The sequence below is a fragment of the Gavia stellata genome, chromosome 8 (genome assembly GCF_030936135.1).
Source record: "Gavia stellata isolate bGavSte3 chromosome 8, bGavSte3.hap2, whole genome shotgun sequence".
In the NCBI taxonomy this organism is placed as follows: domain Eukaryota; kingdom Metazoa; phylum Chordata; class Aves; order Gaviiformes; family Gaviidae; genus Gavia; species Gavia stellata.
In genome coordinates this window covers 8371346-8390521 of record NC_082601.1, presented here as the reverse complement: position 1 = coordinate 8390521, position 19176 = coordinate 8371346, and the positions used below count along the sequence as shown (strand labels likewise).

Sequence of the window (19176 nt, the reverse complement as noted above, 5' to 3'; positions counted from 1 at the left end):
GTAGCTCCTTTGTTTTGTCAAGCATTGTACTTTCATCTTACTGCTGAGTGACATGATGATCTCTAACATCATCCTGTGACAGCATGGCACAAACAGCATCAGCACTGATAGCAACAATATTATAAAGTTTGCACACAAATATTTATACAAACTTAATTGATCCAAAATATGCATAAACCAACTACAGCAGCAGAACAAAATTCATTTTGCCATAAAGAATTTTCTGTTTCAAGCGGAACTGAGTGTCATCTTTCCAATGTTGTGTACCTCATATAGGCACTGTCAGGTCAGGGAAACCTTCGGGTGGTCTCTTCTTACACAGGTCATTTGGAGTTGGCTTTCACTAAAGATCCTTAACTTGCTAAGTGACATATCATGTGAAATACAGTTTTAGCATCACAAGGCACCAGTAAAAAAATCCATGTCCCCACTGTACATCAATCACTGAACAGTAATTGTACATAACAGTACGCTACTTCTACATCTACTCTAGTTCACGTAGTCTATTGTTGTGTAGCTAGAAATGGGCATTTCCAGCTACTTGGCTACTTACTTACCATGCTCCTATTTCAAACTCGACGGTGGACTGTCTATATTTTTTATCCACCTGTGATAAACAGAAGCAACAATACTGGTTCTGTGTTGTGAAAACCAACCTGGAATATATAAAATAAAGAGAAAATGGATATAGCCAGAGAATCCAGTTTAATAGGCTGCTATACAGGAAGACTTTGTTCTATGATACATTCTGGAAATCGTTTTCAAATGTTACTTACAGATACTGTATAAAATAGATACCAGTTTTATTGATTATACATCAAGATTCTTTGATAATTTAACCTGCTATTAAGTAATATATAAGATGTGTGATGGAAGGTGAGCAACACTTTACAGAACAATCTAAATCTAATAAATAGATCTGTATCTCACCACCAGATTGAGCCACTGCTGTGCCATCGTCAGACTACAGAGCAACCACAAAGTCACACACGCTGGTACATCTGCATATAGTATAATAGAAGATGAGAATCCCATTCCCCAAGCAGGTCCTCTTCCTTGCATGACTGTTTGGCTTTGGTCTGTACAGTAATACTCTGTGTGCTTGTTTGGTCCATGCAAAGCTATGAACAGTGTCTCGTTAAGAAAAAATAGAGTTTAAATTGAAGAGGTATAGTTTCAGTTAATGTGGGATGAAACTTAAGTATCTCTCTGGTCACAGAAAGGTTCGTACCTGCTCTTTCTGTGCATCTATTTGAAGGGGGGGAGGAAGTAGCTACTTAAGTGTTTTAAGCAACGCAGCTCTTGGTGTCCAGACTCTACATGGGATACTCTGTTAGCCACAGAGGTTAGCAAGGATTGTACTTCTGTTACAGCATGTGTTTGGGAAAATACAGGCCAGGAGAAAAGAAAACGAGATCGGAAACTGGTACTTCTTTACCCACAGGCTTATCACATCATTAAGAACACTTTCACTCTGGAATATACAACACGGCTGCTGGGTTAAAACTGCAAACTGCATGTTTTCTATTGTCACAGGAATCAATAGCATACTTGAAAAAAAAAAAATGCTGCTGTTTTGCTGAATTGCAAGCAGTGTGCACATATGCCAGTTTTACAGAGAGATTTCCCATTAAAACAAACTTCAACAAAAACAGACCACGGGAAACAAACTGCATATTTAGTAAAATACCATTGGCACCACTTGCCAAAATGTACGATGCTGTAGTTTTACAGTCCTTACGGAGGAGAGGGTGTGATCTTCACTCAAACATTTCATAATGGCGCGTTTGCCTCACACGGGGTATCATATCGATAAGCAACCTGCAGAGGAAAGCACAGGAGTGTTGATGCCGAGACACAGGAAAGCCCTGGAACTAGGGTATTCTCTTTACTTATAAATACTGATTTATTTTATAAATAAAAATGAACTCACATGTAGCAACAGCCTTATCTTGCTTTCTCCTGATCAGAATTAATTCCACCCCACAAGGGTTGGAATTCTGCCCAAAAGGGAGTGTAAAACAAACTGTGGAGAGGGGCTCTCCTTTAGGAAGCTTGTGTGCAGGGCTGCACCAAGAAATTGGAATGCACAGCAGCAGCCACTTTTGGCTGGAGAAGCCATGCAGGGATTAGTGGAAAAGGGACTGTGACAGCATCCTGTTTCACACAAGGCTCCTGGAAGAAGGTATCTAACAGTAGAGGAGGATTACAGTAGTTTCACAAACTCTAAAAACCACGTAGCTGCCAGAACAGAATTTAGTCCTTCATTATCCTCCAGTGTGTTTTGGTGACACAATGGCTGAGCGCACTGTCGAGCAGACTGATGGCATGTACGTAGCATGAGTTTCAGTAGCTATACAAAATGCTTCTGATGCTGTTTGGTATGTTTAAATAAATACTTTTATATGGATTTGCCTCTACAGTTTTCCAGAATGGCTAGTTTTACAATGGAAATAGTGATTGTAGTGATTTTTCCAAGAATGGTATTTCGCATTAAAATGTTAATTTAATTTTCCGAGATAAAAATAAACGACACAGCTTCCAGATGACAGCTTACTGCAGCCTGGCCAAGGTCTGCTTCTCAACAGGCATGATTCCAATTAACTAAGATGCTACATCTCCCCCTTACTTTTATGGTAGAAAGTGGAATAAAACACAAAACTCTAAGATTCCATGCAGCCAAGGGAAATTGTGGCAGCAACAAAGCGCATGGCAGACCGTCATTTGATTTTATTCTATTTCTGGTGTCGTGAATCAAGAAAGCATCTTAAAATTCAATAGAAACAGCATTTGAAACACGACTGGCTAGCCTTCAGTTCAGCAGTTGCTATAGGGTAGGGCTAGGATGGCAATCACTATCAAGGTCATTCTTTAAACAACTTGGGCACCTTACCTTTAACCTAGGCTTTCTTTGGAAAAATCAGTGCTTAGAAATGTGCCATAAAAGCAACAGAGACTGATTTTATTCAGGATTTGTGGTTATTTTTCAAATATTTCAAACCTTGTATTTCCAAGGTATACAAAAGTCTTAAAGAAATTGGAATAATTTTAGAAGCCCTGTCTTCTTTCCAACTGATGTGAGACGCACAATCTTTTATCCCTTTCCACACACTCTGCTTCAGTATTGGCAGCTAGTCTAATAAATTCCAGTGACTGATTTTACTGGAGTTATATAAGCCTTTAAGAGCTATGGCTTATTACATTAAACAGACAGCCGAACCGCAGTACATACTGAAATACCTGCTAGCAGGAGATACTCACTTGATTCCATAGGCAAATATTGTAAGTCCAATTAACACTCCTATACTGCCATCCAGATACCAGACAGAAGAATTGTGTTTAAAAACTTCTGCGCTAAGAAGGATGGAAAATCCCATTATTCCACCTACAAGAGAGTTGAAACCTAAAATGGGAAAAAAAATAATGAAAGGAAGAACCAAATCTCAAGGAATTTGCTTTAACCATCTCGCCTAAGAGGTACTCTGTAGGGAGACAAGGCATTATTATACCAGGGCCACCAGAGAGGAGCACAGACCCTTCGGAGAGGTTACACAGTTGCACCTATGCACTCTTGCACTGCATTAAGGAGGAAGCGATGCAATTCGTTCACATGAGGTTAGCCGGCGGTCTTTGCCATGCTTCATTTCAACAAATCAAACATGGAATAGTTGGTGTCTGACCAGTGTTTAAGAACTCTGTCACTTGTCCTGGCTGCTATAAGTAACTTTACATTAATTTCCCTGTACTGTGTGTCTTGATTTGGCCACTCCCGATTTTTTCACTCTCTGTTTAGTTCCAAATCCCAATTCTAGCTGCTGTTTGTTTCATAGAGCTTTCACCTCTTGATGCTAATTTTCCAAACAGCAATATTCCTTCAAAATACTGGACCTGCTCCATGTTGACTCTGACAGTCAAGCACTTTTCCCTCTTGTAGCTTATTATCATGAACAAAGTACCTTTGAGCTGTAAAATAGTGGCTGGCTGGCTGGCTGTAGCCCGGGGTGTGACTGCTATAGCCCAGTTATTTTCCAAAGAACCTCTTCCTAATACATGTACCATTGCTGCAGGTGCAAATATCCCCGGTTAGAACTTCAAAGGCCACTTTGTAAGGTACCCAAAGGCTCCCACTTTCTCTGAAAAGTAGCAAACTGGAGTCCAGCATACCCAAGGAGCTCACGAAAAGGAAAATGGTTTTGCACAGTAATGTTGCAAAGACCTTCTCTTGAAGCTTTTTACCCCATTCCATATATTTACTTACCTGTATTTGGCACTATAGCTTAGAGCTGCATACACTGCTGAATGCATTAGGGAAGACATACAGGATAATTCTAGGAATATTTTCCGTTTATGCCTTAGACATATCATAGGAGCTTCCTATGTATTATTCACAATTTTTATGAACATCCTTTTAGATTCCTCTTTCTTTTTTAAAACCTTTCTCTTTGTCTCCAAGATTGTCCCTTCAAAATTCTCCCAGAGGTTTTGGAATAAGTAATGCCATTTTTCTTTCAATTCTTGTATGACTAGTTATTGTTTTGGGTTTTGTTTTTTTTTTTTAAGTCATTCCTTGTGTTCATTTTTTTTTCCCCAAATCCCCTTTTTCCAATTTTTTTTCTCAATAACCCAAATAACATCACTGTTGTTCTTAAAAAAAAAAAAGTCACCGATAATGCATTTATTTGGTAGTTAACAAATGAAAAATCAGACTTGAAATATTCTATATTGCTTGGTGAGTCAACTCTAGTCAGCAGCTGCTTATAGTACTTAGCCAGGTTTTTTCCCAATTCCCTATGACTGCCAACAACCACATACATGACACTTACTCCTGAATGTCTCCTTTGATCCAGACTTCTCAGAGCCAGTCCTTATCTAAATCACATTAAGTCTTTCTGAAATATGTAGGTAAAAAAATTGACCTTTCCTAGGTATCCCTACAGCTGAAATACTTGTATAAACCATCGGTATTTTGATTAAGATGCACCAGATCCCTGTCAGTAGGCACTTAAATGCAAAAGAAACCCTGGCACGGAAAAGCACGTGTTACTTAGCAAGTCTGTAGCAGAACAGGGCATACAAAGGTTTCAGGCCTCCAGCCCTGCAAAGCACAGGGCGTTGAGGTTTTTTTGGACTGTGGCAGTGCGTTCTACGATTGGTATCACAGGCATTGCATGTAAATGCCTGATTATTGGATTAATTAAACCAGTATAGTTAAACCAATATAGACACAATTAACTCTGTCAACACTCTAGAAGAATACTGATCCTTTTTTATTCCCAGGCAGTGTAACTTATACTGCTAATACATGTTGATGAAATACATTGTGTGTATGTATATAAAAAGGATATATAAAGAATATTAAGTGTAAATTAACTACAAATTTAAACCAGTGTTACTTCCCTTGCTCCAGCTTAAGTCAGAATCCATCAGCATGACATGCAAAAGGCAGGAATAACACATTTTCTTGCCATTATTGGCTGATGGTTCCAAATGATCTCAAAGCTACTTACAAAGGAAATTGTTTTCTCTTCCTGATTGTCAGTCAGTCAAACCTTTCTTTGCTGGTGTGGCAGGAAATCATGTAATGGCTGCAGGTATTAATCCAGACACTGTGTTCTGTGCATAAGGCTAGCACAGGAAAAAAAAGGTGGCTACAAATCTGGGAAGGAAACAGGTATCTAAAACCTACAGGAAAGCTGGCTGACATCACCTAACTGTCACATATCTGCATTCGTCCTCCGAGATGTTACAAAATTCAAGATAGGAAATGGCTGTTTTTATTATCCAAAAGGCCATGAGCTTTTGCTATAAACAAATTGTACAGATAACATTTTGCCTTATTAGGAATCATACATTTAGGCGTTAAAGAGATATTATTGTCAAGCCCTACTCTAAACCAAAATTATTCTTTAAAAAATTGTTAATAGAGGTTGACGTGTATGAGACAGTTTGCTGTTTTGAAAATAAACCTATTTTTCAGGAAGAAAAATATATGCTCTTGTTACTCAAAACAGTTCGTTGGTCTACAGCCAGTGATCACAGGAGGTAAATTAGCAGGAAACAGAAAACACTAAAAAAAGATATGCAAGGGAGTGCTAAATCTGTCTCAGCTGCTGAATCACATTGTCTCCTCCTGATTGTTAATAAACCAAGTGTATACATAAATATATCTTGTGAAAGAAGATATTTAACTACACATGGTAAGATCAGCCTCCTACATTTTCTACAGTAGTTCTGAAGGAGAGAAAAGAGAGATAAAAACCAGACCGAGGTAATTGTATACTTTATTCCCTAATTTTTTTAATCAAAGAATGAGCAGTCTTCAGCTCAGAAGCACTATAATTAGCATGATGATGTAATTATGCGGGAAGAGATTTCTGTGTCATACAGGAGACCGATTCAGAGCTAGAGTTATTCAGGAATTTTTCAGCTAATATTTTATCTGAAAATAAATGCTGTGTTTCAAAAACAAGCTACATTTTTTTAAAGGGAGCATTAATCCTTTGCCTGCCTAGACACAGTTCCGAAAAGGTTGACATGTCCCACTTACGCTCTGACAGCAAAGGGAGTCAGACCACTGGTCTGCAGTTCCCAGGATCCTTTCCAGAATCCTTTTTGCAGGTTGGAGATCTTTTTGTTTCAAAATGCCTAGGGTGGCAGAGTCTGTAGTAAAGAACAAGATCACTGAACAGCGTGGTCTGTTGGGAGAGAATCACAAATGCAGGGAGGCAGTAGCTTAGTCGTAGCCCCTGCACTGCTGTTTTGATTCCTTTTTTGCTTATTTTGTATTTAAGATGTAAATACTTCATGAGTATTTATAAGTGGGACAATAGAAAATACAAATACTTGTAACGTGTTATCACACATCAGCAAAAAATTTTGAGTATGTTTAAATCCTTAAAATAAAGCAATTGTATGTATCCCTAGAGTAAGCTGAAAATTGAATTTCCTTAAAGTGAAATCTTTAGCGGAGTAAAATAATTTATGTATCACAATCCATGAATCATTAACACCCTATTGTGTATGTTTACAGAGCATTTCAACCTGTCCTGTGCTTGCAGATAAAATCTGGTAGAGATCTGTGGGGTGCTGTGAAATCTCCACCATCACTGTGACCTCACTTGTTTGCAGAGTAGATCCCTGTGGCTTTCTGAAGATTTACAAGCTTGAGCCTTGTCAGTAAGAGGCGTATCTGAACCTACCTTTAAAACATGCCTTTAAAACCAGCGACAGTCAGGTGCTACGCACCTGAGCCAACAGAGTAGTGGCAGTGAGGTCTTCTAAGGATACAGCGGATGAGATTCACCTTGTGACAAACTCTGGCAGGGCCACAGGAGCGTGGGGCAGGAGGCAGGCAAAGGCTTTGTGTTACACATGCGATGCTCCACCAGCTCTACTGAGTGGCAGGAAAAGCACTACGGTGGCAAATTACAGCTACAGGGGGTATGTATGAATGATGGTTGTGATTCCTGCTCAAGGAGGGTGGCGTTTTCTGCAACACACTTGCTTCGTTTTAACTGTAGGGATGAAATTGTTTACCAGGCATAGGCAGTGAGGACAGATGTGACTCAACCAAAGCTATATAAATTGGTGTCATATTCCCCCTCTGTAGTCTAACCTCTGACTAATACACACCTAATTTATTATATGCTCTACCTCTCTCTATTATTGCTTACTATCCACATATTAACTGACTTCCACCAGACATACCCACTTCAGCTGAGGTATCTATGTAAGAGGCTAGTGGTTCCACAGACTATTCTGCGGTTTTGGGGTTTTTTTCCGTTTCCCAGTGGCCTTCCTATTTCAATGCTCTTTCACAGTTGCCCTCATGCAGGGGTCACTCGTATCCTCTGTGTCTACAACATTCCCTGGAAGCGTCTATAAATGCAGCACAATCAACTTCACACTCACCATCAGTTATCAGCGCTCTGCTTGTAAGGACCTTTCCCAGCATGAATTTGATTACTGCCAAGACAGTGCAAAGGATTCCACTTAAAACGGAGACACTATACAGAAAATCATCCTGAAAGAAAAGATGTCAGACATTAGTATGTCCTCTGGTTGTGCCCCATATATTAAATGACAGTACTAGTTATTGTGCAATTATTTGTGCCACTGAAGTATGCAACCTGAGAAAAAGATTTCCCGAGTTATGACTTCCACAACAGCTGGTGCTTATTTTGCTTATATTGCCATCTGTAATTGCTTTTGCAAACATAATTAATGATGGTTCCAAGCAAAAAATTTTGAATTGACCCAAACTCCTCGGAATCAGGAGGTTACATACCTGCAGGGCTGACTGCAAACTGCCTAGTAATATCTAGTGCCTAATGCAATCCGTAATGAAGTCCCCATATGCAGGATAAAGGCTTGAGAGTAGGATCCCACTTACCAGACCTATGTCGATTTTTGGTGGTAGAAATAACCATTTAATATTGTTCCTGATTCTGTGATTGTTTTGGTTTTGTTTGGTTTCCTTCTTCTAGGGTAGAGTATGGTCCAAGCTACATCTGTAAGACTTTTGACAGTGATGTGCAAAGTCAGGTTTAGCTCTTTCTTAGAGAACAGATTTTCCATGGACTTCCAATTCACAGCTACAGAAATATCCACATTGCTTAATTTGAACGTATACCATGGGCTCCCTAGGCTCCCTCAACAGAAAGCTGTGTCTACGTAGGGCAAATAAGAGTAACTAATTGTTTAACATACATACGGTTCTCTAAAAGGTCATCTGGAGGGACCTACCTCTTTCTCCTGACCATTTTGTGTTTGGTTGGGGTGGGAGGAAACACTCCTGGGTGCTGAAACACCAGCATTGCAATAAGGTGCCTAAAGGGAGTCCTGTGCCTTCTACCTCCGGACTTACATCAGCCCACGGGCTATGCAGAGAAACCCAAGCAAGCTCTTAGCATGCTTGCCTGCCATCTAACCACAGAGCTTTGAAATAGATTATTCTTAATAGAAGCTCTAATTTAAGCTGTTGCAACACCAGTACAAATAAAGGAAACAATAGCAAGAATATTTTTTTTTTTATCTGCAGGTCTAAAAGTGGGCCAGTGCCATTGGGACCCTGTTACTGATTAAAACACTCCGGCAAAAATCCCCGTTGATAGTAAACATTGTCATGATGATTCATCATCAGCTCCATCCATTGTTGTTATTTTAGCAGCAATTCAAAACCCAAAGAAATCAAACAATGGTTTTAAAAGCTGCTTAGCAAGATACTGGGAATTCGATTACTGGTATAATGTACTCATGTCATATATTTTTACACATTTTTTTAATGTCAAATAATTTTCAAAGTCTGCTTCATTCACTCTCAGTCATGAGCTCATTCTCTCTAGTCCTGATACAGTATTGAATATTAAGATAAAGCGCACTGAGGGAAAGAGAGTAAAATAGCAGCAGTGACAACACAAAACTCAAGCACTGGGTAAAGGTAGGATAAAAAGCATTTGTAAAATTATTCTAACAAAATGACTGGAAAATACCCAGGCAATTTTGGAGTGCTGGGAAGGACTAAAAGGAAGGACTGGGAATATTTGCTTGCTGTCAGCCTAGCAAGGAAAGCTGGGAGCTTTCAGAAGATCTGAAATGACAAAAAAGCTCCAAAAGTCTAGACAAGCTTTGCTAAAAGCACTTGAAATTTGAGGTCCTTGTCAAATTCATGCCTCTAAATTTTGTGCATCTTTCTCAAAAATGTATATTCACCATGCCCAAAGACTTAACTTTGATAGCCTGACAAATTCTGATTGATCTTGAGCTTCCCATAGATGCATGGGTTTGGTTTTCACTTTAATCATTTGTAACAGTAAGTGTGGCAAGCAAACCTGCTTGTGATGCTCTTGAGAGCGTAAAGGCCCTCACAGGCCAATGGCTAGTCCCAGCTTTCCACAGGCAACGTGTGCTGGGTGACTACTCAATGGAGTAATTGACAGTTCAACAGTGTGTCTTCTCTTGCATCTCACTTGCCGATGCTCAATGACTACATGAGATCTCTTATTTCATCATCACCCCACAGACTCTCCAAGAACTTACTGATGGCTCCTAGGCATCCGTACCTCTTGTCTTCATCTTCCTCCTCAGCAAAGCACAAGCTTTGTCATTAGCACAGAACTGAACGTTGTAGACCCAGTGGAGGTGACAGCATAAATTACTCTGCTATCAAAAGTTATGTTACTGTCAGCCTTGGGCTGACAAAATGCAGTTTTCCTACGCCTGTGAAATTCTTGGGGATGGACCTGCAAACAATTACAGATTCACATAGTCTGGGAAAAACTACAAAACCCAATACAAGATATTTTGAAAATTATTGATACAGATGTTAGAAAGTCCAATTATCAATTCAGAATCTTGAAAATGTTACACCTTATTCCCTGTGTTATAGTGCAAGGTTTCATCCTCTGTGTGGTACGTTATTTTGAGCCGGTTTGGTTTTTTCTTGTCATGGCATGCACCATAGATTTTTGGGGTGAATTCAGGTTTTTTTCCTGCATGTGTCACTAAACTCACAGTACATGGAAATGCATCTTGCCATTTGTTCCAACTATATGGTTGTGATCAAAATTAGTCTAGCTGCTTTACTGGAGGCCAAGAACGACTTAAATGTGATACAGATTTCTGAATCAACTCACAGTGAATTAATGAACAGGCTTTTATAGAGGATTCAGGAACTAGAAATTCTTCATAAGTTTGGTGGGTTTTTTCATTGAATCATAGAAGACAAGCTCATTTTATTGCTAATACTAATCCAATAACCACTGATGATGCAGAAGACATGACAAATTGGAGCTCCTTTGTTATCACAGTGGACGTAGAAAGGGAAGAAATTAAAACACCCTGCTCTTATGCAAACGCCTCAGCAGTTTCTTGCTTTAGACTAGCAAACAGATTTTCAGATGATATTCCTTTTTTTAGCTCTAAACCCCTAAATCTAAATAATATCTAAAATCACTATCTCGAGTTCCATGCAGCTTTTTGCAACAGCCACAGGGAGGCGGCAGATACTTCAGTAACTGAGCAAACGATGCATGAAAACAAAACCGCAAGAAAAAATCTTTTAAATTCACTTTCCTCAGTACTTTGCTATGCTTTCTGGGTGTCCAGACTCCCAAGAGCTGGAAGAAGAAGAGTGAGGCTACTTGCTACTAACAAGAAGGTTTTGCAGATGTAAGAGGTCGGCCCAAAAATACATGGCGAAGCCCAGCGGCATAGGCAGCCCCTGCGGCACGTTGTCTGAGCAGGTGAGGCGGTAACAGGAGAGAAACAGCTCAAAACACTGCCTTGGCACTATTTTGCTGCAATGATCAGAAGCTGGAACCGGTTTAGGACAGCAGCCGGCTGCATTGGTATGCTACGAGTCGGGACGTCATGGTAGGAAGCGCCGGCTAAGAGGGATTCAACAAATTACCTGAGGGAGGGCTGCTGTGGGCTAAGCACCTGGGCTGGAGCTGGGGCCTCGCAGAGGCGGCCGGCCGACGGACACACGACTGACACATGCATTTTGCTGAAGTGCTATGGGCTCCAAAGAGTTAAACACCTCATACTGTGGCTGTGAAACGATTCCCATTAAACTAACTCATCCTTTGGAGAAATGAAGAAAAGAGAAGCCATAATGGAGGTCTGAATTAATAAAATAAGCCTGGCCATCTGGCACCATCTCCCTCCGGATCCTCCCGCAGTCCTGCCCTCTCTGTACCCCTTGCCTTCCCATCTGACAGTCATTAAGAGCACGAAGCACATCTAGCCAGACTCACTGTACACATCCTTGGTGTTATTTTAATTAAAGCAGGAGCAAATTGTGACAGATGATAAAAATTTAAATTCTGATCATTTCCATATGATAAAGGCTTCTGAGCGTAGTAAATAAAGCTCTTTGCTTTTCCCTTTCTTTTCATCATATTCCCTCATTACTACTACACTGTACATGAGACCTTAATTAAAGGACACATATCTTATTGGAAAGCTTCATGTATAAAACAGCTCTCTACGTAAAGCGAGGTGCCCATCCTGGACTGCCATCTCATTACACAGCACTCTGATAGCTGCAATGTCCCTATTTAAGATTTATTTTATGCAAGATTTTATGCTGTGACAGTTTCCCAAAAGAAACCTTTCCTAGGATGCTCTTTTTTCGGTCTTAGGAAAGGAGTAACGGAAGTCAGCAGGCAGCTTTTCTGTACTTCATCCAAACGCATTGTCCCCACCGGTGCAGCTGAGAAGAGGGGTCTTCAAAAATGTGACAACAGTTCTGTCCCCGCTTTCAAGGATTTTACCAAAAGCAGCAGTAATCTTATGGCTTAAGGAAAATTTGTTGATGATGACGTTGTGACTTTGATCTCTTTCTGAATCTATTGTAGAAACTAAAAAAAAGCCCCAGGGAATACTTCAGTGCTTGTCTTATTAGGTGGAGATATTTTAACCCAATTCGCAGCCTCATAACTAAATTTCAGCCAATCTGTGCTCCTCATCTTTTCCTAGAATGCATCTCACTAATTCTGACCCTAAAACTTTGCCCTGATTTCATTTATTGTTTCTACCAATTTCCCCTCCATGCCCTCTCCTTTAATTACAGCCCTTTCATTCTACTTTTGGGATGTAAAAATGTTCTCATTTTAACTGAAGTGTACAGTGTTGATTAAAAAAGTATTCATCGGTATGGGAGGAAGAAGACACCTTCAGTGTTCCTCCCCACATACAATACTATGATTAAAATCTGTGTACGACCCTCCTCTCTGGCCCTCCTTGGTAGCTTATTCTAGTGCGACCCCAAAACAAGCTGCTTCTCCTGCCCCCCAAAAGCTGCAGGTTTCATTCCACTCTTCTACCCTTTCCTTAGCTTCCTCTGTGAACTGGCCAAAGGCTGAACCACATCCCCACTCCCACAGGAGCTGGGAATTACTGGTACCACCTTTTTCACGCTACTTTTCTCTTTCCTAGAGAAGCCGGTGTCTCATGGTGTTGCACCTCTTCTCTGCTGAGCCTTGCTCATCTTGGCTGAGGAGGTAGGGACGCGTTTCTGGAACGCTACAGGTGCTGTTGGCAGGAGCGATGTCATGGCTAGCCCAAACTGAGCTGAGTTTGTGTTGTTAAATATTAATTTTGCCCATCTCTGCAACTCACCATCTGCCTCACAGGTCCTGACAATGACCCTTCTTCAGTCCAGGTGACTGGTCACCGTCCTCCCCAGCACCCATCGTGTCCTGCTACCACCACGTTCCCCATCCCCACATGCTTTCTGCTGCCTCCTGCTCCTCCAGGTCCCTCAGCAGCTCTCACGTCATCTGGGCCCACTGGCTGTCGGATCATGAAAAGCCACTCTGCAGCACATTACTTAACCAAAAGGGACTGGCTTCCCACCCCCACCTGCTCCCCCTGAAGGATTCTGTTTATATAGATAGTAAGAGAGATGTTTCTAATACAAACATTCAAAAAACAAACAAAAAAAAAGTCCAAATCTCTATCACACTTTCTCCCAAGTAATGAATAGTTTATGTAATCAGTCTAAAAGAAGCTTCTGGGAAGCCAGAGGGTCTCTCTCACCAGCTAACTTCAAAAGGGACAAGAGTTTTAATTGCACTTCACTGTCAGAAAACAAACCGACAGCCCAGTGTCTGACTCAAATAGCAGACAGTCTCTTCACATTGAGATATAAAGATCTATTATTAGTACAAAAAAAAAAAAAATCTTATGAAGATTCAAACCTGTATCTTTGGTGCTGAAGTGCTGTGACAAAGCAATTCCACAGCACAGAACACTTCTTCAAGAAGAAGGTAACAAAGGCGGGGTGTGCGAATGCTGCAGCAGGGGCAGCGGGGCTGGGAACCGAGGGGCTGGGAACTGCAGAGGACTATCTTAGGTGACCTCAGGATGCCTACAAAGGGTCTGCTTGAAACTCTAAGATCACTCGTGCTTCCCATTTTCCCAGAATTCATCTACACTGTTTTAGCATCAAACAGCTATAAAACATAATTAAAAATGGTATTTGTCCACTCTCGGAAGTGTCTCTCTAGTGAGACTGCCATTTCTCCAGTTAGTAAGGGATTGAGAACAGCAATACATTTCACATAACCTACGAAGTGGCTAGCAGTTGCCAACTGTTATTTCTTATCACCGGGTGGCAAAGTCTGAAAACAAGACTTTTCACCAACCACTTGAACAAAGAGCAAAGCATAGCTGACATGTTTTTCCGAACCCTGGCTTACTAGCTAGTTCAAGTACCCACAATATTCTCACCAACCTGTAAGAAGCACATGTATTTTAGGGTTAAATTAATTGCTTAAGGCCAAACACCAAACCATATATAATAGGTGACAATTATGAACCAGGATTCTAATGTATAATTAATGTATATGGTACTTCGATTTGAAATGGTAAGCAGTAAATTTTATATATATATATATATATATATATGAGAGACTAGAAATGTATAGGGAAGTATGTATAAGGACATATATTATGTGTATGCAATCACAAGTATTATTTGCTATATTGCTATTGACCTATAATTCAACTGTTGACATTGTTAAATATATTTATAATGTATTTATTATAACCTGTTAAATTAGTAAATAAATTAGAACTTATAAAGCTACACTATGCCACCCCTAGCTTCCCATTTCAACTGTAATCAATAGTATATGATAGAATTAAAGGCAGCCTAATCTTTCAAGCTATTTCATTTATACAAGCGTTGGAGGCGCCACATCAGATGTGCTGCACGTCTATTGTACACAAACTGATTACATTTTTCCTTTTTTGTTCTGCAGGAAATGTCAGAAATATGGCATGATGCTTGCTTACTCTTGCAAAAAAGTGTCCTTTGCCACACTAATGAGGACAAATGCCAAACTGCATTGACATTACATGTGTTATACTATTACCTAGGGAAATGCAAGCAGTAACTGAATAGTAAATGGATATTGATTTACAACCCCAGGTGAAATTAAAACAGTCATTCTCAGTGTGGCTGGGATGGGCTTTTTTAGCCTTCTGTAATAAACAAGAAAAGGTCTGCAAATTCTTTCTGGCAACAGTCAAAACAAAATATACCATTTACACTTAAATTATATTTATACTATCCAAGAATATATAATAATTGACGTGAAGAAGGTAAAGCGGCAAATGAAAAAGGATTTTTATCAGGGAGATGGCAAGCATTAACACTAGCGAATGCAAATGCAAAACAATGCTCGAAACCTATGATTAATTTGAGTTTTCAACTTCTTTCTCAATATATTAACAAAACATCAAAAAAATCACTAAAATTTACACAGAAATCCAAGCATGATGTCACCAACAATATGTAACATCACTGTTCTTCCTTATTTGTAATGAAATGTGTGTGTACCAAATCATCAGGGCCAGTACTCGCTGTAGATATAGTTGTCTGAAATGTCAATGAAGGAATGGTAATTCCTTTTCCTAGTGGCAATTATCTTATTATGGCTAACACAGGTTGGAGAACAAATGCTGAGTGTAACAATAAGCAATAAGGGAAATATTCTGAATCTGATAGCTAGGGGAAAAAAACCATACTAAATAATTTCCAAGCCAACAAGAAGTTATTCTATTTTAGGCTCAACACTCAACATTGTAGAAAAAAACCCTTAAATTACATGATCTGAGAAATATTCATTTAAAATTAAGTGGAAGGGTAAACAGAATGAAGGTTTTATATTCCAAATGTCAAATACTGATTGGCTTTGTAAGTCAGGTGTATTGAACAACAGCTAAAATTATCAGAAATCTTAATTCCAAACACCCCAGGAAGAAGAGCAGCTGGCCTACTTCTTCTAACTCTTCCAGCAAGTTTATTAGGAACAAAGAAAAGGGCAGGGGGGGGGATGTAGGGGGGAGAGAAAGAGAAAGATCTGATCAGTGAAAAATATTTCTTTAGGGGTCAATGATATGAAACTGAAATAATAACTGCAGCATGTCACGCTGAAGCAGACCCTCAAAGAATAAAGATTCACAGCTATATAAGAAATTCACAGCTATATAAAAAATAGGAGAACACAGAAAGAAGTGGAATTTGTAGCTGTAAGGTTCCCACACATTAATGGCACATCTCTCTTTCCTGTAAAAAAAACCTGTTTTCTTTGGATTTTGTGATCTTTCCATATTTTTTCCAAGTTTTCCAGGTGTACAATAGCATGTTCACAGCGACTTCTCACTGCAAACATATGCATAGTGTTTGGGCAGATCCACTGTACAGCACATGCATAGAAAGTCTAAGACAGTGTCACTTAAAAATTCTGGGAAAGGCTGGGGGCACTGTATGGGCTTTATATAGCACATGTACACCTACTTTTTATAGAAAATCTTTCCCAAATATCTAAGCATCCTAGCTATATGATAAGGAGAGAAACAGTAAGATTTCCTTCAAAACCAACATGTTCCAAGACAAGTGGAAAATGTCATCGCATCTCTAAATTCATAAAATAAGAAAGCTTTAATTAAAATTATTTTCAGGCAAATGAGAATGGAGGTCACAGCTTGATAAAGAGACTTGTGCGTATGTGTTGATGTGTGCAGAAACTGCGTCTACATACACACCCCCACACAAATTTGCCTCCAAAGGAAAATGAAGCATCTCTGCAAATTCAAGGTAGGGTTACATGACAGACAGATCCTCTCTGGAAGGGACGTGAAACCTTTATTCTCATCATTTACTCCTCTGGCCAAAAATCAGAGACCCATACTATGTTTTCTGATGCTCACTAAAAGTAATGTCCAAAGCTTCAAAAATGTGGGAGAAAAAAATCTGTTATACTTCTCACTGCATATATTCAATATTGGCAGTTTCCAGACTTTTTCAACAAATAGATCCCTTCAATTGCAATATTTCTCCTACATCTACCTTATCAACAATGTAATTAATGACTTCATTAATTAATTAATTTAAAAACGCAATATGCAACACAATTCTATGGATCAGTTTTTGGAAAACACTGCTCTACATCACAAATATTGAAAATACTAGCACAAGGTATTGTATTTTGAACCCTGAGGATTAATATATATCTCAATCACTTGAAAATAAACTTTTCCCCATCATAATAAGAGGTGTATAATTAATACAAATACAGAATTATATAGTAAGTGTATAATTAATTCACTGGCCAACTCTCTGGACACAGAATGTCATTTTTCAGGGCAGGCTTCTTTCTAATTATAATATAAATACAAAGTACTATGCACAGGGAAAACCCTGAATTTACCTAATAGTGACAATTTCTGAACTTGCTGTTAACTGCAGGAGATGGAATCTACAGTTCTGTAAAAATATTGATTCAGTGCTCCATAGTAATTTGCAAAAATGAACATATTGTATAAATCCCTGGTGATCCCTATACCTTTAATCCTATGGGCTCTTCAGGCTTCCTCATCTAAAAATGGAGATAAAACTAAAAAGGAAGGTACGAAGAAAGTCAGTGATGACCAAAGGTGGACCTTTAGCCCGACCCAGTATGGCCATGGTTACTGTGGCATATAGCAAACACACACACTACCAGGAGTCAAAATTCCAGACAAACACTTATATTAAACTTACCCATATTTTAAAACAATTAGTCTACCTAGTCATTCATATCCTGCCTTATAGGCTATTTCAAAGTTAACTACAGTCCTTGGCATATCAAGCAAGGGAACCAAAAGGAGAAATACACCGTTTCTGTGTTTCCCAAGGTTTTGAAGCATTCGAAAGAATTACAAAAAATATTGTCTGGGCTGAAAGCATGTGTACTGACATACACTACCTATTATTTATTTTTACTTAACACAGAGACAGGTAAACCAAACAAAAAGCAAAAAAGAAAGGCAGAAGCAGTATTAAGAAACGCAGAAAGTCAGGAGCTCTAATTGTCCTCTCTTTTATGCCAGTGCAGATCAGGAGTGCTGTCATTCACACTGTTTCGACAAAATTACATTTGTCATGGAGTAAAAGAAAATTCAAATAGGTGACTGAAAAATGCCTGACTGAGCTAAACCTGCACTCCTGCCCTGTAAATTAAGTAGCTCCTCTCTGCAGTCTAACAAGAAACTGTGGACATTTAAGCCCCTTACAGGATGCGGTAGTCGAGCTGGAAATACCATTAACATGCAAACCTGTCACTCTCCTTCTGGTTCTCCGAATCCTGGTGAGGATCGTCAGACCTGCAGCTGAAATTACCATATGAAATGACAACAATACTGAAGTCTCCTGTTTCTAAATGTCCACATAAGTAAAAGAAAATCTGCATTCAAAACATTTGAAAAAGCATTTCAAATTATTTCTTAGTCATGTGAATTTTATATCCTTTCCTATTAGTAGTATTTTCATGAAAGCAACTCTTCTGAGATCCACCTCCAGGACAAGAGAATCTCTACATTAAAGATCTCATAAATTCTTTTCAAGGAAATATCTTTCTTGCTACATGCATATTAAGAACTGACAGATATGTAACCAATGTATCTTCTATGCAACAAGAAATACAATGAACTTTGTATAATTGATCCAGAATTATTCAGAAGTGACTGACTATGCTTTCAGGCTTTTAATCACAACACCTTACAATTAGCAAGCAGATGCTTAATTCCTTAATCTGTTTAATTTCTTAAATTAAACTTGTCCATATCATACTATTTTCTCCAAAACCATGCAAATTAAAATGAACTCAGAGAAATTATAACTGCTCCCAATTTTCAACTCTGACAGTCAAAGTCACTGAAGTTTACCACAAATTAAGATGTAAAAAGAGACTTTATAGTTCTGAGAATGATGCAGTCAGTCATGTTGCTCTGCATTAACATTACGTTAATCTTGAAGCCCCCATGAACAGTAGAGCAATGCATTCCAAACCATTTCTGTCTTCGAGACTGACAATACTAGCTTTGTGTTCAGCATCTGAACACCAAGTGTAGCATTTTCCAGTTGGGTTTTAGCCACATTTTCTCCCCTAAAATTGAAGTCACACATCTAAAATTTCGTAAGACGCTTTGAAAAGTACCCGCATCTTCAATGACCTTTGCTTCAAGAAAGACTAATAAAGATGTCAACTGTACAAAAAAACCCCACCTCATGCGACTATGACTCACATGTGAAACTTATGTTGAAGCATACGTCCTCTTAATCTAGTGCAGAGCTCTTCACCCTAGTTTTATACCAGTTTGGGACACCAGTGGAGTTACACTACC

The 19176-nt window shown here is 39.2% G+C and overlaps 1 protein-coding gene across 1 annotated transcript in view; it reads right to left on the bottom strand.

Annotated features, from left to right (window-relative positions):
- Positions 1-1711: 1711 nt before the first annotated feature.
- Positions 1712-19176, bottom strand: part of TMEM163 (transmembrane protein 163) — a 104352-nt gene continuing 86887 nt past the window's right edge. Inside the window, exons 6-8 of the mRNA XM_059820678.1 lie at positions 7912-8023; positions 3262-3403; positions 1712-1821 (exon numbers count right to left, since the gene is read on the bottom strand). Of these exons, the coding sequence (XP_059676661.1) occupies positions 1761-1821; positions 3262-3403; positions 7912-8023 (315 nt within the window). The 3' untranslated portion in view covers positions 1712-1760. The remainder of the gene's footprint in view (positions 1822-3261; positions 3404-7911; positions 8024-19176) is intronic.